At 41.0% G+C, this 22,882-nt stretch overlaps 2 protein-coding genes across 2 annotated transcripts in view; one reads left to right on the top strand and one right to left on the bottom strand.

Moving 5' to 3' along the window:
* The window catches only part of LOC138963928 (receptor-type tyrosine-protein phosphatase mu-like), a 500,599-nt gene that overhangs the window by 67,434 nt on the left and 410,283 nt on the right, over positions 1-22,882 (bottom strand). The window lies entirely within an intron of this gene.
* On the top strand, positions 210-15,296 carry LOC138963654 (multiple epidermal growth factor-like domains protein 10). The gene is made up of 14 exons (XM_070335501.1): positions 210-908; positions 2,504-2,635; positions 3,145-3,282; positions 3,635-3,778; positions 6,055-6,213; positions 6,686-6,832; positions 7,088-7,219; positions 7,854-8,003; positions 8,560-8,691; positions 10,765-10,920; positions 11,514-11,642; positions 11,973-12,069; positions 13,443-13,513; positions 13,937-15,296. The coding sequence occupies exons 1-14, from the start codon at positions 776-778 to the stop codon at positions 14,182-14,184; spliced, it is 1,968 nt and encodes a 655-aa protein (XP_070191602.1). The 5' UTR covers positions 210-775; the 3' UTR covers positions 14,185-15,296.

Below are 22,882 nucleotides of genomic sequence, written 5' to 3'. Positions count from 1 at the left end.
TACAGTTTCCTCAACCGTACCACCGCCGCCAACATCGCTGCTCTTAACGCTCTCCCTGAACGGATCAACATCACGTGTGCCACTCCTCTCACCGGACGACACGTCAGGTTTCAGAAACACGGAGAGGACCAGGACTACGGCCGTGGGGGCGCCTATATCATCCACATCTGTGAAGTGCAAGTGTGGGGTTAGTACATCTTGACCTTGACCTTGACCTTGACCTTGACCTTGACCTTGAATTGACTGCTGCGTCGTCAGATGTTAGCTTGTTTGATTCTTTCTGTCTTTGTTATGGACGTGCAGGAACATCACACGCAAAAAGCAACAAACAAAAACGTTTCCTTTTTCAGTCTCATTTTGAAAAGTGCCACCACAAATGCAATCTGCAAAATCTGCGAATTCTCATAAATATGACTCGGTCGCTCCATGTTGGGGGATGTTTTAGTCTCTCATTGATGTGAAGGTAGGATACTTAAACATACGTCGAGTTGGGAAAAATCCATTAGATTTTAAAAATCGAATTCGGAATCTAGTAGGCCTAAATGTCAACAGGTCTCAGTCACAATTGTCAAGGGCAAAGAAGTAGGAACAAGAACTCTGAAGCGTAATTATTAACCATTCAGTCAAGCACGGAAGCGAGACGACACACCAACCGCAAAACGATGAATGTCAAGCACTGACAAATGTCCGATTCGCTCTCACCTTCACACACACACACACACACACACACACAATGTTCTGTCTGTTTTGAAAAATTCTTCCAGGACAATGTCTGATGATAAATAATGATATTGAATTGTCTCCAGCATGCAAGGACGGTCTGTACGGAGCGCAGTGTGACCAGACGTGTAGCGGTCACTGTAAAGACAACGTCCCGTGTGACAACTACTACGGCACGTGTCCGACAGGTGAGATAGTTTATGTCATGTGTGCGACGACATTTCATCACGGCATATTTGAAACATGACATGTTTATTACGATCGTTCGTCAATTCTGGTGCAATGGTGAAAGAAACACTTAGAGTACAGCCGTAAACATTGGTTGGTTGGTTGTTGGGTTTGAGAGTCCCTTCATTCTTTTTGTTTGTTTGTTTGTTTGATTAACGCCCAGTCCACCACGAAGGGTGATATCAGGGCGGTGCCGCTTTGACATTTAACGTGCGCCACACACAAGACAGAAGTCGCAGCACAGGCTTCATGTCTCACCCAGTCACATTATTCTGACACCGGACCAACCAGTCCTAGCACTAACCCCATAATGCCAGCCCCCCGCGGGTTAGGGGGAGTCCCATATTGGTTGGGACGAGGAAGAATTTACCCGATGCTCGCCAGCATGTCGTAAGAGGCGACTAACGGATTCTGTTTCTCCTTTTACCCTTGTTAAGTGTTTCTTGTATAGAATATAGTCAATTTTTGTAAAGATTTTAGTCAAGCAGTATGTAAGAAATGTTAAGTCCTTTGTACTGGAAACTTGCATTCTCCCAGTAAGGTAATATATTGTACTACGTTGCAAGCCCCTGGAGCAAATTTTTGATTAGTGCTTTTGTGAACAAGAAACAATTAACAAGTGGCTCTATCCCATCTCCCCCCTTTCCCCGTCGCGATATAACCTTCGTGGTTGAAAACGACGTTAAACACCAAATAAAGAACAAAATGCCAGACGCCAGGCGGAGCAGCCACTAGATTGCCAATTTTAAAGTCTTAGGTATGACCCGGCCGGGGTTCGAACCCACGACCTCCCGCTCACTGGGCGGACGCCTTACCACTAGGCCACCGTGTTGCGGTTTCATTCTTTTTGGCTATGCGGGACCGAAACATGTCTCAAAGTAAAACGTTATTTCAAAGCCTCTGCTCGTTCTTGCTTTCTCTCTGAGTAAAATTGGAATGGATCATTCGACCGTTGAGCTGAACAAGTTACTTTTTGGATGAACTACCATGTAATGGATCTAACAAAAACATCAATATTACTGCACACGTTGAGCTACGGAAAGACCACAGGTTGTTGGTGATCTGTTTACGTGCCTGTGTCTTAAACTATGTGTGTGTGTGTGTGTGTGTGTGTGTGTGTGGGTGTGTGTGTGTGTGTGTGTGTGGTGTGTGTGTGTTAGTGTGTGTGTGGTGTGTGTTTGTGTGTGTGTGGTGTGTGTGTGTGTGGTGTGTGTGTGTGTGTGGTGTGTGTGTGTGTTTGTGTGTGTGTGGTGTGTGTGTGTGTGTGTGTGTGTGTGGTGTGTGTGTGTGTGTGTGTTTGTGTGTGTGTGGTGTGTGTGTGTGTGGTGTGTGTGTGTGTGTGTGTGTGTGTGGTGTGTGTGTGTGTGTGTGTTTGTGTGTGTGTGGTGTGTGTGTGTGTGTGTGTGTGTTTGTGTGTGTGTGTGTGTGTGTGTGTGGTGTGTGTGTGTGTGTGTGTGTGTGTGTGTGTGTGTGTGTGTGTGTGTGTGGTGTGTGTGTGTGGTGTGTGTGTGTGTGTGTGTGGTGTGTGTGTGTGATAAACTGTATGTTTATACAGGCTGCAGCACAGGCTACAGAGGAGCTGACTGTAGGTGCGGTCACTGCAGAAATGGTGCTGACTGTGACGTCACTACGTTGACATGTCCTATTGGTTGTGACAAGGGATGGGACACACAGTTCTGCAATCAAAGTAAGGACACGTGTTTATATGCTGACTTGAATAAACAATGTTGTTGGTTGTTGGTTTTTAATATCCTTTCAATGTGAGGGCGAAAAAAAAAACAAGGAAAGAAAACACCTGATAGACTTCTCTTCGTAATTCTAGTATTGGTAAACCAATAATGCCACACACAAAAATGTAACGAGATACTTTTTTTGTATTTCGATATGACTGGTTTAATCATGACACTGACCACGAATGATAGGTCAGAAAATGTAAAACAGAGAATAACATAAGTAACCCTCTTTTTCAACATCTCTGTAAAATCAAACCGGCAAACAAATACTTACACCTTCTTTCTCTTTATATATCATGAGATGATGGCAGGTCCACCGCCTATCTGTGTAAAAACAAGCACATCTCTTGTTCCCATCAGCTCAAAAAACTATAGGCAATTCTAACGATGAAGTGAAAGCAGACACTGAAAATCACACGAACACAAAGTTTTAATCATGAGAATATGTGTCCCTATTTTCAAGGTTGCCCAGCTGGTACTCACGGCTATGACTGTGGAGAGCGGTGCGGACAGTGTGCAGACAGTGACACGTGCAACACGGTGACAGGCCTCTGTCCCAAAGGATGTCAGGCTGGCTGGAAGGGAGACAACTGTAAACAGGGTGAGCAGAGTTTGTGTTTTTCAAAATTAATGTATACAAGTTTGGGGTATCCTAATACCTCATTAGAATTGTACACATGACAGTACACAAATAGCACTTACGATTGATATATGCTTATACAGACAGTTGGACAGACTGAGTAACATACAGATTAACAGACACAGACAGACAGACATACTGATAGGCGGACTCACTGACAGATAAACGGACTCACCGACAAATAAACCGACTGACTGACTGAGAGAAAAACGCACAGACACACAGGCACACAGACCGACACAAAAACTGATCATGTGCAAACATTAGTATTGTTGCTGCATGACTATTACAAGGGCACTTTGTGTTCAAACAGAGTGTGAAACGGGTAAATACGGCAACAACTGCAGCTCTAGCTGTGGTCACTGTAACACTGGCGATGTCTGTCATCACATCAACGGAACATGTCCTCGCGGATGTGCGGCAGGATTCGACCCTTCTGATCCATTATGTGACAGAAGTAAGTGAACAAACAACAAGTCGCGTAAGGCGAAAATACAATATTTAGTCAAGTAGCTGTCGAACTCACAGAATGAAACTGAACGCAATGCCATTTTTCAGCAAGACCGTATACTCTACTCGTAGCATCGTCAGTCCACCGCTCATGGCAAAGGCAATGAAATTGACAAGAAGAGCGGGGTAGTAGTTGCGCTAAGAAGGATAGCACGCTTTTCTGTACCTCTCTTTGTTTTAACTTTCTGAGCGTGTTTTTAATCCAAACATATCATATCTATATGTTTTTGGAATCAGGAACCGACAAAGAATAAGATGAAAGTGTTTTTAAATTGATTTCGACAATTTAATTTTGATAATAATTTTTATATATTTAATTTTCAGAGCTTGTTTTTAATCCAAATATAACATATTTATATGTTTTTGGAATCAGCAAATGATGGAGAATAAGATAAACGTAAATTTGGATCGTTTTATAAATTTTTATTTTTTTTTACAATTTTCAGATTTTTAATGACCAAAGTCATTAATTAATTTTTAAGCCACCAAGCTGAAATGCAATACCGAAGTCCGGGCTTCGTCGAAGATTACTTGACCAAAATTTCAACCAATTTGGTTGAAAAATGAGGGCGTGACAGTGCCGCCTCAACTTTCACGAAAAGCCGGATATGACGTCATCAAAGACATTTATCAAAAAAATGAAAAAAACGTATGGGGATTTCATACCCAGGAGTTCTTATGTCAAATTTCATAAAGATCGGTCCAGTAGTTTAGTCTGAATCGCTCTACACACACACAGAGACACACACACACACACACACGCACACACGCACACACGCACACACACACGCACATACACCACGACCCTCGTTTCGATTCCCCCTCGATGTTAAAATATTTAGTCAAAACTTGACTAAATATAAAAAGAGATACTTTTGTATTTTTCAAGATTTTATTCAGTTAAGTCAAATATTGGTATCTCTGTTTTCTTGAGTTTTATCATTAAGGTGCCAACTAAATATACAGCAATTAAGACATCGAATTCATATTAAAGGGAAAGAACCCTATATTGGGCAAGTTCTAATATTAAGCCACCCATATAAGTGACCTTCTTCTAAAACCCACAATTCTTGTGTTCATAACAATGTTTGCAAAAACAAGGCTTGGTATACGGACATAATATTAGACACTTCTGGTTAAATAATCAATAATGATCAGGGGCGGATTAGGGGGGGGGGGGGGGGGGGGTTACAAGGGTTCCGGAACCCCCTCCCCGGCTGTCCAAAAAAAAAAAGATTTAATACTAACTTTAACAGAAATAATGAGTGGCTGCTGACACCTGTTGATCATGTTTAAAATCAAGGATAAGTCATAAATTGTTCATAAAATAGCTAAAACTCTTCAGCTTCTTGCCTTGCCCCTGTACCCCACAAGGGATCTACCCCTGGACCCCAGGTTGTACCCCCCCCCCCACCTGGCTTAACTGCTCCGCCCCTGATGATCTCCATTTTGATCTCCATTTTGGTGTTTTGCCTGTGCACAAAGTTTCATTAGGGATTAAGCATGCAGGCTTCCGCTTCGGCAAAAAAAACCAATAGAAACACACAAGATTGGTTTTCAACGCACGAAAACAGCCATCGTGCCAAACTTTCTGCCACAGCTCAATCTGTTTGGCATTACCAGTAAATTACGGTTTAAGATTTCTGCTCGCACCTTAGTGTTCCTATGTTGTGACACTCCACACCCCCTATATCTATATACGGCTTGTGTGTGTGTCTGTCTGTCTGTCTGTCACTTCGCGATGCACGGCCAAAGTTCTCGATGGATCTGCTTCAAATTTGGTGGGCATATTCAGGTAGACCCCGGACACAATCTGGTCGATGAAAATTTTGAACACGTGCTCTGAGCGCGGCGCGGTGAACCGATTTCGGTTTTTCTGTAGATCCATTCCCAGTAACTCTTCCTTATCTTCTCAAGTGTTTTGCGCGTTTATCTCCCTTCCTTCGTGTGGCGTCAATCACGTCAACACGTGCTCTAAGCCGGCGAACCGCAACGCTGCATACTCCGTCTCGCGATCCACCCGGCGAAGCGGGTAATCATCTAGTTGGTTATATGTAAGTACAGCAGTCCTTTACGTTAAGCCTGTCCGTATTTTGAATGGCTGACGACAGAGCCTTGTGTTGCCAGGTTCGCCCAAAAATCTTCCTGCAAATTCTTCATATTCATAAAACTTTCTGTGACATGCAGTGCATGATTTTTCCAATTTTATTTAACTGCCTGTGCATTGCGAATTTCACCGACCAGGCTGCCCACAAGGAAAGTACGGTCCTGGCTGCCAAACGGACTGCGGCAACTGCCTTAACAGCGCAACGTGTTACGCAACGACAGGTGTGTGCCCCGGACGCTGCGACCCTGGCTGGACAAACCCATACTGCAATGATGGTACGTGCTTTCTATGGTACTGGTCGTTTCATACTGCTTGTTGCCAAAAAAAATGTGTTTCCTATGAAAGCCCCCCCCCCCCCCCCCCCCCCCTCCCCCCAAAAGGCAAGTTTTCTTTGACAGGTGTATATATTTATTCGTTTACTTTGTTGCTTGGTCGGTCGGTTGCTCAGTCAGTTAATTGGTTAGCTGGCTGATCGATAGTGCGGGTTTCAAATAATTTGAGGGTTTTCTTTTGCGTTGAATTTGGCAAGGGATAGGCATCCTTTTTTAGTTCATTCAATTACGGCAACACACACACACACACACGCACGCACGCACGCACGCACGCACGCACGCACGCACGCACACACACACACACACACACACACACACACACACACACACACACACACACACACAGATTACATAAAACAATTGGCAAGTCATTTATTAAGAAAACTGATTAAATAATGCTGCTGTTATGTTTCAGAATGTCCGAGCGGGTCTTTTGGAGACGACTGCAGCATGCAGTGCAAGAACTGTTCACAAAATCGATGTTACAATGTTGACGGTGAATGTCTAGAGGGATGCAAGCCTGGATACCAGTGGACCCCACAAAATCATTTTTGCAACGAATGTAAGCGTGTGCGTGCAAGTGAATGTGTCCGTGTGAGAATCTCTGTGTTCGCCTGTTTGTCTCTGTTTGTGTGTCTGTTTATGATGGTGTGTGTGTGTGTGGCTGTGATGTTTACATACATAACTTGTAGTCTCAAGAATATACTTGTTCAGGTTTTGTAGCAATAGGTCTGTTATTGGTCTTTCTAATATACTGGACACAAGAAAACCAGCTTGTTTTGTTAGCTTTAACTTGCTTGAAATATCTCCTTTACAGTTTGTCATAATGGTGGTTATGGTGACAACTGCTCAGAGCCGTGTGGTCACTGCAGTGGAGGTGACCAGTGCAACCCCTTCACTGGGACGTGTTCTGCCTGTCAGCCTCAGTTCCAGCCACCTTTCTGCAAAGGTAAATGTCTACCGTGTCTCTGTCAAATCTTCTCCGTCTTCCCTCGCTTCTTCCTCCAATACTTGTTGTGCCTGCTAGTTGAGCAATTAAGATTTAGTTGACATTTTGAACAAAATGCCTGAAGAATGTCGCTAGACGTCGGCAGTCGGCCAAACGCTTCTAAACTCTAGCTCAAAGATATTAAAAAGAAGATAAATGTTCCATCTTTATTACAAAATTGGACCCGTCTGTGACCTTCAGGTTTTTTGTATACGAACCATCAGACTAATACACCCTAATTCAAAGACTCTCCTGATTGATTCTCAGGTGAGTCAAAAATCCTGCCCTGTGGCTTAAACTACACAAATACATTTTGTATAGCTGTGACATATTTCCAAAATGTAGAAGTACATTTTGTAATTTCATACGAGAGAGCAAGGTAGCTTGATTCTCAAGTGCGAGTATGTGTATGCGTTAGCTTCAGCGTATCATATATCTTGACTACAAAGAGAATGTGGAGCGTTGACAATTGTGTCAATTGATTGATATATAATATGTAGAAATAGACGTAGCCTACCCATCAAACAGATTTCTCTGAACACCGATGTTAATGATCGTGCAGCGCTCACTGGAATGAGTGTCTATATGCTTTCAGTTTGCATCGGGAAAAGGTACGGAGCCAGCTGTGAGCTGAACTGCAGCACGAAGTGTGGTGGTGACGGCTTCTGTGACAAAGACTCAGGCAGATGTGTGGGTGGATGTAAAGCAGGATACCGTCCGGGAGAAAACGGTTTCTGCAATGAGAGTAAGTAACACATGTACGTTTTTCACTTTTGCTCAGCGCATAAATAAGCGGATGAAACTGCAATTATTCATTATCTGAATGTTTGCAGATTGGTAAGGCAGATTATTTTCTAAATCGGTTTAACGATCATCTTTTACAAATAATAATTGTGCGCGATCCCTACGGGAAAAAGAAAGTAATATTGATGCAGGGCCGTGTCATGCTGAGAGAGTGGTGTGCGTTGTGTGTGTGTGTGTGTGTGTGTGTGTGTGTATGTGTGTGTGTGTGAGTGTGTGTGTGTGAGTGTGAGTGTGTGTGTGTGTGAGTGTGTGTGTGTGTGAGTGTGTGTGTGTGTTTGTGTGTTTGTGTGTGTGTGAGGGGGAAGGGGGGTTGTGATGTTTACATACATAAATTGCAGCCTGAAGATGATACTTCTTGAGTTGGTTTTTTAGCCATAGCTCCGTTACGGATCTTTTTAAAACACGTAACACTAAAACACCGTCTGTTTTAAAATACTTTTTGTGTGGTTTTGTTCGGTATTGTTAGCTTTACCTTGCTTGAAATATCTCCTTTACAGTTTGTCAGAATGGTGGTTATGGTGACAACTGCTCAGAGCCGTGTGGTCACTGCAGTGGAGGTGACCAGTGCAACCCTTTCACCGGGACGTGTGCCTCGTGTCAGCCTCAGTTCCAGCCACCTTTCTGTAAAGGTAAATGTGTACAGTGTCTCACATCTTCTCCGTGTTACCCTGTTATATCCTCTGGCTGAATATTAAGGGCTTACTAGTGAATTCAAGTCCCCCCCCCCCCCCTCTTCCCTCTGCATTGTGGCGTCACTTGCTTAATTTATACAAGGATTTACTTTCCTTAATTCCACGAAGAAGGCTATTGCAGAGACCGAACTATTTCTAGTCCTCTGGGAAATGTATGTTAATGCATAAGTTGCACACGGAGTGAATGTGGAACTAGATGATTACCCGCTTCGCCGGGAAGAAGTAGAGCCGAATACCAGGCCGGCGCACGAAGGAAAGGAGATAAACGCGCTAAACACTGGAGACCTTCTAAAAATAGTAACGTGCAGTGACCTTCTAAAAATAGTAACGTAGTAACGGGAATATGGATTGACGCCACACGGAGGAAGGGAGATAATCGCGGCTGAAAACACTGGAGAAGATAAGGAAGAGTTACTGGTAGTGGATCCAGACAAAAAACAACAAAATCGGTTCAGCGCGCACAGCGCTGCGCGCTGAGAGCACGTGTTGAAATATCTCATCGATGAGGTTGTGTCCGGGGTGTAGCTGAAAACGGTGTCCAAATTTGAAAAAGATCCACCGAGAACTTTGGCTGTGCATCGCGAACAGACAGACAGACAGACAGACACTAGTCGTATATATATATATAGATAGAATGTTATCTCTGGCAAATGTTTTGATAATAAAAAAGAGCTTCTTGATGGGGATTGTTTCTTTCAAACTAGCAGTAATACAACACAATCAGATGACACATTCCTTTTTAATAATGTGACGCGGAAGGACTTAAATGCTACCGTATAAAGCTTTGTCGGAGGTGACTGCATGCCCTTGTATCTAAACTTGGCATACAAATTATTGCAACAATTTGCCCATACCAACAAAAGCATTTATTCCTATGTTATTTTTGTCATACTTGCGACGCTAACTCAACCAGACAACCTGGCGATCTGACACTCTTTTCAGACCAAACACTTCTTTTACAGAGGACACGAAAAAAGGTACCCCACAATCGACCTGACAAAAACGTCAGGTTCTAATACAATATCGACCCGACAAAAACGTCAGGTTCTAATACGTACATTATCGACACACAATCAGAATAGGCACAACCTGCCAACTTTTATATTCGAGGAAAAAGTCAAATCAATATCTATCCAGAACATATTGTTTGTATTGCTGGCTTGCGTGGTTCTTGAGGTTTGCCATTCCTTCTGATGCAGGTCGACCTCCTTCACATGAGCTATCCTTCGCGGCTGACCACAATATTTGGTTTAGCTGCAGAATAACGGAAATGCCCTGGAAAACGGGGTTTTCGTGGAACAACCGAGGTTTTGTCATCATCCGCTGCAGCATAGTTGTTTTTTCCACAGTAAAACAGCTTTTTCACGAAATAATGTTTAGATCTTTTTTACTTTGTATTATAATATAACTTGAAAATCGTAACCATCCCCCACCCCACCCGTCCTCGGACACAGTTTGATCCAGATCAGCGTGGAGACCAGTCAGAAAATGCATGGTCATTCAACTTGACTTGTGCAATAATTTTTGTTCATCTTCACTCCTGAGGTCAACCAAATCTAAGGCTTCACTGAGAAGCTAACCCTTGCTAACCCTTGCAAGGAGCAACGGTTAAAATCGCATTAATTTTTAAGCAAATAAAATGTAGTTTCGTGAATACAAAGAAAAATGTATACTGAACATTCTTCAAAAGATGAGAGCAGAACACATACACAGCCACCCATCTCAATCTTTTCTCCCGAGCTCATGCGGACCGTATTGTTTGTGTAATGAGAATACAACACGATGTCTATTTATCCGGCATGGTAACGACATGTCCTAGCCTATTCTTCGAGTTATTCTCTGCGTCAGCGACAGCGTTTTTTTCTGACCACACAAACATCTGCGATGTAGATAATTGTGTTTACGGATGAATCTTTGAACTAGTAGAGGTAAGCTATAAACATGTTTCGTTTAATGCAATGTTTGTAATGTCCATGCAGCTCTCACTGAAATTACTGTGTATGCTTTCAGTTTGTCACAATACCGGGAATAGGCACGGAGCCAGCTGTGAGCTGAACTGCAGCACAAAGTGTGGTGGTGACGGCTTCTGTGAACAAGACTCAGGAAGATGTGTGGATGGATGTGCAGCAGGATACCGACCAGGAGAAAAAGGTTTCTGCAATGAGAGTAAGTAGTTGGTGCCTCCTGGCGAATAGACATTACATAAACAACAATCGAAATAGTCTAGCGTGCCATTCACTTTTTGATCAAAGAGGTGTGTATTTATCTAATCGTATATAAAATATTCTCCTCGAAGAGACAGACAGTTTTAAAGTATTACTTCCAAGTGTACTTGACATTTCATCTGTAATAAAAAGGGGGCATGTGTAGTTTTCATTTTCATAACTGAATAATTATGAATGTGCATCAAATTTAATTTGCAGAAACAGACACAAACGGGAATTATTTTTTATCATTTATTATCCCCTGAATTCTAAAAATGTATTTACTTGTTCCAAGAATGTGCTCAATTACAAAGAAAGTCGTTTAATGCAAATCATGTTCGTTGTTGTCTTCTGTTACAAAAAAAACACTGACAGGCTGTGGTTGTGGTTGTGATCTGTTTCGCTAAAGAGGTGTGTTTTTTTTGTCGCTCTTGAGTCTGATTGAGTTTGAATGTGCGCATTAGTCCTTATAGTCTGTCTAAGCGTGGCACAATGAATAGTGGGGAAACATGTTGAGCATTGTCAAACAAACTATAAAGATGCATTTTGTTGCAGTATGTGAAGAGGGAACGTATGGTGAAGGGTGTTCAATGGCGTGTGGGAAGTGCACGCACTCTTGTCGTCATAACGACGGACTTTGCATTGGTGGATGCTTTGATGGCTACGCAGGACCTTATTGCGCACGTGAGTGTTGAGTCTAAGGACATGTGTTCACAACACGGAGATAGCGATAAAACAGAATAAAAGATGCTCTTTAATGCGAAAAATGTGCAAGTTTGTGTGAGCGTGTGTGTGTGTGTGTGTGTGTGTGTGTGTGTGTGTGTGTGTGTGTGTGTGTGTGTGTGTGTGTGTGTTTGAAGTTGTTGCTGTTGTTGTTTATTGTTGGTGTTGTTGTTGTTGATGATTTTAATTTTTAATTGGTGTGTCTTATTTTCAATTAAAGCAACACAAAATTGAAAAAATACAGAATGAAACTGAGCAAGAGAATCACTGACTTGTCAATTTCTCTCACAGGTACTATTGAAAGCAGCCCCAACCTTGCAGGTCCAGTTGCCGGTGCTGTGTTTGGTGGGCTGTGTGTCATCGCTCTCAGCATTCTACTTGTTTGGCTGTAAGTATGGGGAACTAGCATCACTGACACAAGTGTGGCTTATCAGAAAACAAACAAACACAAAAACACCAGAGCAAACAAACATAAACACAACAAACACAAATGGAAGGAACGGCGAACAGGAAGAACCAACAACAACAGCAGAGGGAGATTGCTTTTGTTGGCGTTAATGCTGTCTGAGGTCACACTGTGTTAATTCAGAATAGGCTCCATACTCAATCACAGAATTTAGAAGGACAGTTAAGGTCTAATGCCAACCTGAATGGTATATCCAGAATTCATAAAAAACGCTGGCGCTGGACCCGAGTACTCTTCAGACTGGCTCGCTCCCCCAGTATGAAAGTTTTTGTCTTGTGCACGTGGATTTAAAATATATATATATATATATTTATTTATTTTACACAATTAAAAAAATTATTAGAGTAAAATAAAACATTAAAACGTTCATAATAAACAATAGTAAACAAGAATTTAAAACAAAAATAAAAAAATAGACCGCCCATGCCGGGAATCGAACCCGGATCACTTGGATTTAAAAAAAATTTAAAAAAAAAAAATTATTTATTTATTTTACACAATTAAAAAAATTATTAGAGTGAAATAAAACATTAAAACGTTCATAATAAACAATAGTAAACAAGAATTAAAAAAAAAAATAGACCGCCCATGCCGGGAATCGAACCCGGATCACTTTGGCCATAGACGGACGTGCTACGACAACTTTACTAGAGTTGTGCGCCTTGAATCACTGTGTGTATCTGTCGCTCTCTCTCTCGTTCAGTCTCACCGAGACCAAGCACTGTATTGTAGTTTCTTTGCTTGCAAATCATGCTTTTCTCGTCACTCCGTGACGTGTTCGGCTGAGGCCGCCCAAGTCTCCCCTTTAGTTCAGGCTGTTCGCAAAGCGACCAGCCTCCCACCGCAAAAACTCCCCCCGTTAAGAGTCGTTTTGGTGGAATATTTCGCATTTAGGTCCCAGGTAACATTATGAAGTTTTAATACGATCAATCGGACCTATTATCAAGTTAGTGTATCAACTTTTGAACGAACTGCGCCCAGTAGTTTCCCAGCAATAAGCTGTTAAGTCGAGACAGACAGACAGACAGACAGACAGACAGATACACACACACACACAGACACACAATTAAAGTCTGTTGGACCCTAGTACTAAAGGCAGTGGCGTCCAATCGATGATGCCGGACTTCCGGGGAAGCCCATAGACAAAGACACACACACTTTTGTATAGCTTCTAGGCCAGGGCAAACACTTTAAGGTAATTATGCGCAGATGTTTACTGACTTGTTGGACTAACTGAGTTTTCAGCACGTGATTTCTTCTGCATTGTTGTGTAGCTTTATCATACCATATTGCAGACTGATAAGGCGATCCAGAAAGCGTTCATCATCTGAGACAGCGAGGCCTCCTCCACCATCGCCTAATCAGAGTGAGACAACAAATTGAAGTTTATCATCATTATTATCACCCTCATTCTTATCATCATCATCATCATCATCATCATCATCATCATCATCATCATCATCATCATCATCATCATCAGCATCATCATCATTGTCATCGTCATCATCATCACTATCATCATCATCATCATCATCATCATCATTATCATCATCATCTTTCACACAGGAAAATGCGTTGTTTAAAGCACATCCGCAATTGAGAGCACTTTATATGCCGCTATTAAACTAGTAATTTTGATTTTAGAGACTTTAAGAAATAGAAAACAATGTCTTGACAAGGCATAACAGCATCCATATTGACATATTATGTTATTATTAGTTTAAATGTAACAGCCATTTAACATTTCTCCTAATAACATCCAATGTTAGACATACTAAACATGTTTCAGGTTTTGAGCCTGGTGCTCCTGATGGACTCAACGGACAAGCAGGTCTGCAGGAAACAGGGAGTGCAGGTGTCACAGAAGCAGAAGAGAGTCATATCTATGACGGGCTCCAAACTCCCGATGACAGCGACAGAGCTCCCTACTCCACACCCGTCTTCAAGGGACAGCAGGACAAGGGAAGACACTCCCACACTTACCAAAACCCTGCGTGGCACGCCAGTGATACTGGACATGACTATTACAACCTATGAAACTAATGTGCTGCACATCTCAGGCAACAGAGTTCAGAAACGGCTGTCTGGAATGAGACGGTTACCCCCGATAAAAACATTGCTTGCCTTGCTGAGTGCATGTTGTCTTCAGTGTTCATTATTCGTTTGGAACTGTCGGGTAAAAGATTTCTAAATTTCTTCAAGTGCTTCCGAACTATATTTTTATAGCCAAGCAATGCGATTTGTATGCATACAATTCAGACGAGAGAAGACACATTAACAAATACAAAAAGTAATAAGAACAAGAACAAGATCATCGATACGTTTTAAAGGATAAGCAGTTTTGAAGAAATGGAGGCATATGACTTATACCCATACCTCACTATGTACCTTGTGCAATTACAAAGAAGATTGTAGGGTTGAGGTGCAGAACTGGTTGATTGAAAATGTTACACATTGTCAGTGAGTGCAGTTGTCAGTAGAACTGATTGTATGTGGTGTAAAAATGAACTGACATTGAGAGTAACGGGTATTGCTAGGTGTAAATACTCCAGAACTGTTTTGATATTATTCATTATTTGTATGTAAAAGTAATACCCGCTATATAAGGCCCCGCTTTGGGGTGTGTATAAAGTATAAGCATGTTTTTACTACCATTCCCATTCATCAAACCATAATCCCTGGGGAGAGTAAGGAGAGTCTGTGTCTATGTGTTGTTGTTTTCTTTTTCCTTTTATGTAATCTTTGTTGTTTTTGTGTCGTACACGTGTGTTTATCTGTAGTCCCTGTCTTCGTTGCTTTGTTTTTTATATTTAGTCAAGTTTTGACTAAATATTTTAACATCGAGGGGGAATCGAAACGAGGGTCGTGGTGTATGTGCGTGCGTGTGTGTGTGCGTGTGTCTGTGTGTGTGTGTAGAGCGATTCAGACTAAACTACTGGACCGATCTTTATGAAATTTGACATGAGAGTTCCTGGGTATGAAATCCCCGAACGTTTTTTTCATTTTTTTGATAAATGTCTTTGATGACGTCATATCCGGCTTTTCGTGAAAGTTGAGGCGGCATTGTCACGCCCTCATTTTTCAACCAAATTGGTTGAAATTTTGGTCAAGTAATCTTCGACGAAGCCCGGACTTCGGTATTGCATTTCAGCTTGGTGGCTTAAAAATTAATTAATGACTTTGGTCATTAAAAATCTGAAAATTGTAAAAAAAAATAAAAATTTATAAAACGATCCAACTTTACGTTTATCTTATTCTCCATCATTTGCTGATTCCAAAAACATATAAATATGTTATATTCGGATTAAAAACAAAAAATATATAAAAATTATTACCAAAATTAAATTGTCCAAATCAATTTAAAAACACTTTCATCTTATTCCTTGTCGGTTCCTGATTCCAAAAACATATAGATATGATATGTTTGGATTAAAAACACGCTCAGAAAGTTAAAACAAAGAGAGGTACAGAAAAGCGTGCTATCCTTCTTAGCGCAACTACTACCCCGCTCTTCTTTTCAATTTCACTGCCTTTGCCATGAGCGGTGGACTGACGATGCTACGAGTATACCGTCTTGCTGAAAAATGGCATTGCGTTCAGTTTCATTCCGGCTGTGAGTTCGACAGCTACTTGACTAAATGTTGTATTTTCGCCTTACGCGACTTGTTTTAATTATTGTTGTTCTTGTACAAGCAACAGCACAGACATATAATCAAGTGAAACCCATCGAAACACATGTTGCAGAATGATGACTGTATTATCTGAAGATGTTTGTGTGTGTTTAGATGATCTAGTGAAAGATATTTCCCAAAACTATTGCTGCTGAATACGATTGTGTTAGTCGTCATGCATCTCTCTGCGCCCCGCCCCCACCCCCGTCGTTTTTACCCTGACATTGTTGTTACAGTCTGAAGTCCCATAATCTTCCCTTCTTCTCTACATTGCTTTAGATTGCTAGTTAAATTCTTTATTTTGATTTGATATCTATGTTAAATAGTATTAGCATTATTCTGAACTTGACATTACCTGAATTAGATGTTTTCTGTTTTGATGTACAGTACAATCATAACCACACTTAATTTGTTGTGTGGTCACACGTTTATCGTTTGTATAATATGCCACCCAATGTTATCTAAATACAATTCATGTTTGAACCAAACACAGACACTTCGATGCAGTCCGTATTGCTATTTGCATACATAGTGATACAGAGGGACTTTGTTTTTGTTATTGTGAATTGCTATATTAAGAATAAAGGTGTCTCTTAAATCTGTGCATTCGTGTTTGTGTGTAAACATAAATGTCACCGAGAGCATTTATATTCTTGTAAAAAGAAAACAGGCGCTTTCCTCAGTGTGTGTTTGTCGTAACAAAGTATATCGCCGACAAATCGGCATTTCATAAGGCTTTGTAAACCGACAAGTCCACAGTTTTAACGGATATAACTGACTACACACACACACACATACACAAACACACACACACACACACACACACACACACACACACACAAACAAACACGCTTGCGCGCATGCGTACCAACGCACGCACACGCACGCACACACAACCACAAACGCACATTCACGCGCACACGTACATACTCAAACACACACATACACATACACACTCACACACAGAGTTTCCTAGCTACCTTCATTCGTTTTTTGAATTTTAATTTTGCGACAAAAGAAGATAGTGCGATCACTGTGCAGTGCGCAGCGAAGCGGAAATGGGTCCTGCTACAGGAACATAAAGCGAAGGCCTGGCGGATGCAAGCCAGGACGCGCTCTGTGTCAATCAAAGGTATATATGTTACAGTTAATCTGTGAAACCAGGGAATACGTGTATTAACTAAACTATTCCACTAGATGTCCTCGTAAAAAATAGAATATTTAGTTCTTGGTTTAAATTGGTGGATTGTAATAATAGTAATAAGTTTTCAAATATATTGTACCGTTTTTTGCACCGCCTCTATGTAAATAACATATATGAAGCACCCTATTTAAAACATGTTGAAACAACTTTAAATGCTCTTGGTCTTAGTGGTTTTTGGCATGACCAGTTTAATTTACGATGTTCCGAAAAATGGTTTAAACTGAAAACGTTGCAATGCCTAAAAGATCAATATGTACAATCGTGGTTTTCAGAATTAAATGAAAAAGAAACTTGTTTGAATTATAGACTGTTTAAAGATACATTTATATTTGAAAATTACCGGCACGGTTGGCCTAGTGGTAAGGCGTCCGCCCCGTGATCGGGAGGTCGTGGGTTCGAACCCCGGCCGGGTCATACCTAAGACTTTAAAATTGGCAATCTAGTGGCTGCTCCGCCTGGCGTCTGGCATTATGGGGTTAGTGCTAGGACTGGTTGGTCCGGTGTCAGAATAATGTGACTGGGTGAGACATGAAGCCTGTGCTGCGACTTCTGTCTTGTGTGTGGCGCACGTTAAATGTCAAAGCAGCACCGCCCTGATATGGCTCTTCGTGGTCGGCTGGGCGTTAAGCAAACAAACAAACAAACAAACAAAATTTGAAAATTATTTGAAAATTTTACCCAATAACCTAGCACTCTCTTTTTTACGTATTAGAACATTAAATCATAAATTGCCAATACAGAAAGGCCGAATGTTAAATATACCACACAACGAAAGAATATGTGTTAAATGCCAGTCTGGAGAACTCGGAGACGAATTTCATTATATATTTCAGTGTCATTTTTTTGAAAATGAGAGGAAAAGGTTGTTACCATTGTATTTTCGTAGAAATTCAAATGCAGTAAAATTTAAACATTTATTTGAATTAACAAAGAAACGAAAGTTATTGCATTTAATATATTTTATTAAGATTATTTTGAAAGAGTTCTGATTATTTGATCACGTTGTTTTTTTTAATCAAAAACAAACACAGAAACATATACATTCCTGTTAACAAAAACAAAAAAAATGTATGATTACAATTATTTTGTTATGAATTAAGCTTGATTTATTTTCGGTTAATTAGAAGTGTTGTGTCTCATTATTACATATATCTTTTTTGTCGTGTTTGTTGCAATTTTTATTTATTTTATTCATGTAACCCTGGGAGGTTTTTTTAAAAATAAATATTGACTTGACTTGACGACTTATTTTAGGTAATACATGAATTAACTGGGGTTTTTCGTCAGGTAATTCATGTATTATCTAGTTAATACACGTATTCCCTGGTTTCACAGATTGACTGTAACATAGTGAGCGTGATGATATGAAACAGGAAGGGGAAAGAGACATATGAATCGTTAATCTAATCGTCGATAGTCGCCAACAGAGGAACTGAACCTCATATCCAATACGCGTTTGAATGTAGGCTTACATATTATGTATGCGTGCCGAAGCGTGTGTGTGAGTTTCTGTGAGCGTGGGTGTGTCTGTGTGTGTGTGTGTGTGTGTGCGGGGGGGGGGGGTTTGGTGTGTGGGTGTGTCTGTCTGTCTGTGTCTAAGTCTGTGTCTGTGTGTGTGCGTGTTTCTTGACGTAGGCAGGTTAAACACAGCAAGGCTTGCTTTCACCGTCAAAAGACAGATATGTTTCAACAGTTTCTAAATATTTTTCATGAAAAGTTTGAGCAGACAAGGGCTTGACCAAGTAGATGAGAGGGAGGGGCTTCGGAAATTAGGCAGGGGCACAGTCGCTGGCCAGGTGGAAGAAGACCATCCCTCTGCTGGCATGGTCACATACTCAAATAAGAAAGTCTGGGTGCAGTCTGTGCGCAGATGACATTTGTTGATACATGGATGTTGAAGAAGGGACAGTTAGCAGTCAGGGTGTTGACTTTTGGTATATGACCAAGTAGAGAATTGGTCTTATCTTATGTAACGTCCTGGTCAGATTTAAGACGGTCAGACGACCTGTTTTCAAGACGGTCAGACGACCTGTTTTCACGAGAAGGACAGATCTTTAATGTAGTCATTCATTGAGCACTTTGACGAAGTTCAGTATTGCCTATAAATACGTTTTCCTTTGGTAATCATCTCATGTTGTAATATCGGAAAGTGAAAGATAAAGATACGTTTTGACACGCTCGTCTCCGAAACTGACTTTCGGTTGAAAGATTTCGAACTTTAACATTTAGGATTGTGTAAGGTGAAAAAAAAAATCAAAATGCTTTAACCCATTGTCTATGTTATGATCTCGGCATGCACTTGATATCTAAACAACTGACACATCATTGTAGGGCATCATTGTTAAACTGAAGTGCAGTGAAGGATATAGTTACTCATGCAGCGTCAATTGGACATGTCACTAACACAGAAACAGCAGAACTGTAAAGTAGTTAACATTCATCTGACACTAAACGGCAACTTCCCAGTTACTGTACAAAAACGGATTCAGGCACAATGGCGAGTTAAGAGCAGAGTATCCAATTCTTCTACCCCCCCCCCCCCCCCCTCCCCCTACTATCCGGTCTGTTTCTGTCAGTCCCTATGACGAAGCTGCGATCAAGTTTTACATAGCACCCCCCCCCTCCACTTTTAAGACTTGAAAAACTGATAAATCCAGGTCTTCAACAGGAGGGAGTCTCCCTTTACAGACACGAGTGCGAGACCTTTATGAATGCATACTGCCGGGTGGGTTACTTTTGGATGTCGAAGAATGTTACAGTGGAACTATCATATTCGTAAAGTACCGGTACATATACAGACAAGAGCGTTAAAATTAGTCACTGGTGTGTTTTGTTTGCAGACTTTCTTTCTTTTTACATTTAGTCAAGTTTTGACTAAATGTTTTAACGTAGAGGGGGGAATCGAGACGAGGGTTGTGGTGTGTGTCGTGTGTGTGTGTGTGTGTGTGTGTGTGTGTGTGTGTGTGTGTGTATGTGTGTGTGTGTGTAGAGCGATTTAGACTAAACTACTGGACCGATCTTTATGAAATTTGACATGAGAGTTCCTGGGCATAATATCCCCAGACGTTTTTTTCATTTTTTTGATAAATGTCTTTGATGACGTCATATTCGGCTTTTCGTGAAAGTTGAGGCGGCACTGTCACGCTCTCATTTTTTAACCAAATTGGTTGACATTTTGGTCAAGTAATCTTCGACAAAGCCCGGACTTCGGTATTGCATTTCAGCTTGGTGGCTTAAAAATTAATTAATGACATTGGTCATTAAAAATCTGAAAATTGTAAAAAAAATATTTATTTTATAAAACGACCCAAATTTACGTTTATCTTATTCTCCATCCTTTTCTGATTCCAAAAACATATAAATATGTTATATTTGGATTAAAAACAAGCTCTGAAAATTAAAAATATAAAAATTATGATCGAAATTAATTTTTCGAAATTAATTTAAAAACACTTACATCTTATTCCTTGTCGGTTCCTGATTCCAAAAACATATAGATATGATATGTTTGGATTAAAAACACGCTTAGAAAGTTAAAACGAAGAGAGGTACAGAAAAGCGTGCTATCCTTCTCAGCGCAACTACTACCCCGCTCTTCTTGTCAATTTCACTGCCTTTGCCATGAGCGGTGGACTGACGATGCGACGAGTATACGGTCTTGCTGAAAAATGGCATTGCGTTCAGTTTCATTCTGTGAGTTCGACAGCTATTTGACATGACTAAATGTTGTATTTTCGCCTTACGCGACTTGTTTCCTTCCTAGTTTCAAAAGTTCGTAGGCGTGACAATGCATTCTGAGCCACACGAGGACGGTAAACGAATTTCAAGGAAAATGTTCGCATATTTCCTGGTCGACAGTCACGCCTTATTAAATATCCAGTCGTGTCCTCAACTCATGACACTGTATCCGCTGAAAAGATTAAGCCAGACAAAGACGGGAGTCATGCCAAGGGGCCAGGCAAGATGTTTAAAAAGTATGTTTGAAAAGAAGGAGCGTTTTTTCCTTAAAGAATTGCTCGCCCGCGTGGGGTGGGTCGGGTAGGGGCCCGATGGGGTTCTAATAATGATTACCTGTCCAGGCGAGGGAGATGACCAGTTGGGAAGCAGGAGTGGGTGGTGGTGGTGGAGGGAGGGGGGGCGGGGGTAGATGGTGGGAGACGAATTATCGGTTTTTAAATTGTCGCGTGTTCCTCACATTTTGCCCCTTCTCCCCCCCCCCCCCCCAAAAAAAAAAAAAAAAAAGCCCATTAACTCACTCCCCCACTCCCGGCCTCAAAACACATCCGTGTCACACTAACCGTGCAGTATTGAAGCAGTGAGTTGGCACACTAGCACGGATGGATGGTTTTGGTGTCGGCAAACTCAAACAGGAAGGTGTGTTCGTAGCGTTACAAACTGAGGTCTTTCTATGATACCTAGAATGTATGGAGAAGACTTTCCTCTCGGTAAAATGTGTCTGTTTTTGTTTACTCTGTCACACTGGTTCTTTACAGCGCGAATTAACATGATGCGTTTCCTTTAAATGGAGAAATGATGGCTGAATAATACCTGAGAAACTGGTACAGAGAGCAAAGCAAACAATGTAAGCCACTTATATATGATCAAAGTGCACGAATGACTTGAGTTGCTTTGTATCTTTTATCTGCGCGCGCGCGAGTACTCACACACACACACACACACACACACACACACACACACACACAGACACACACACACACACACACACACACACACACACACACAGACACACACAGACACACACACACACACACACACACACACACACACACACACACACATTAAATGAAATCTGTCGGATGCGTTTCAGGTTACGTCTCCGTATATTAAAAGGTGTGCACAGTGTCATTGGCAAATAGTAAAGAGCATTTTTCTTCCTGGTTGAACTGAATATAAAGAATCAACACCACAACTCATTGTGGTTTTGGATACCTTCAATGTAACAAGGATGTTTCTTGTGTGTGAAGGCACGTAGAGCACAGAATGAAGTTGTGTCGTACCGCGTTTGCTTTTGTCATCTGTGTGTTTAATCCTGTACAAGGTAAACCTCTCTCTCTCTCTCTCTCTCTCTCTCTCTCTCTCTCTCTCTCTCTCTCTCTCTCTCTCTCTCTCTCTCTCTCTCTCTCTCTCTCTCTCTCTCTCTCTCATTAGAAGATGTGGATAGGGATGAGTATTGTAAAGCCAGGACTGAATATAAAAACTTTTTGCATAGAAAAAAGAAACAGTACAATGACAGTTTGTATACAGAACTTGTAGGTGCTGTAAGTGATCAGAGAGAATTTTGGAAGAAAATTAAAAATGTTTCTTGTAAAAAGGTCCAGCAGCAAAACAATATTTCTGTTGATGATTGGTACCTGCACTTTCATAACATTTTAGAAAAAGATGAGATTGAAGATGATGAGCATGCTGATGTTAATGACGTGAATAATGAATATGAAGAAATGCTGGATAGACCCATTACCAAAGAAGAAGTGTTGATTGCTATCAGAAAACTGAAATCGGGTAAAGCTGCAGGACCTGATGGTTTAATTGGGGAATTTTTTAAAGCAGCTAGCGAAGATGTGGTGTTGTTTTTAGTGAAACTGTTTAACGCTTTGTTTGATGAGGGAATCTATCCACAGAACTGGTGCGATTCAGTTATTGTACCGTTATTTAAGAAAGGAGATAGAAATGATACTAACAACTATAGGGGAATTTCATTGTGTGATATATGTAGTAAATTGTATGGTACTGTTGTTAATAATAGACTTAAAGAGTGGACTGAATTACATAATATTACAGGTGAATGTCAGGCTGGTTTCAAACAAAATTATTCTACTGTTGACCACATCTTCACTCTGCT

This window comes from Littorina saxatilis, linkage group LG4 (genome assembly GCF_037325665.1).
Source record: "Littorina saxatilis isolate snail1 linkage group LG4, US_GU_Lsax_2.0, whole genome shotgun sequence".
Classification (NCBI taxonomy): Eukaryota; Metazoa; Mollusca; class Gastropoda; order Littorinimorpha; family Littorinidae; genus Littorina; species Littorina saxatilis.
The sequence above is the reverse complement of the archived record's forward strand: the minus strand, read 5'-3'. Positions and strand labels throughout refer to the sequence as shown.

Bases quoted from the DNA above. Each gene is read 5' to 3' on its own strand.
- LOC138963654 (XM_070335501.1), top strand. From the start codon at position 776: ATGATAAATAATGATATTGAATTGTCTCCAGCATGCAAGGACGGTCTG. The intron at 909-2,503 runs GTGAGATAGTTT...ATGTTTATACAG, and splicing joins CTACGGCACGTGTCCGACAG to GCTGCAGCACAGGCTACAGA. The intron at 8,004-8,559 runs GTAAGTAACACA...TCTCCTTTACAG, and splicing joins AAACGGTTTCTGCAATGAGA to TTTGTCAGAATGGTGGTTAT.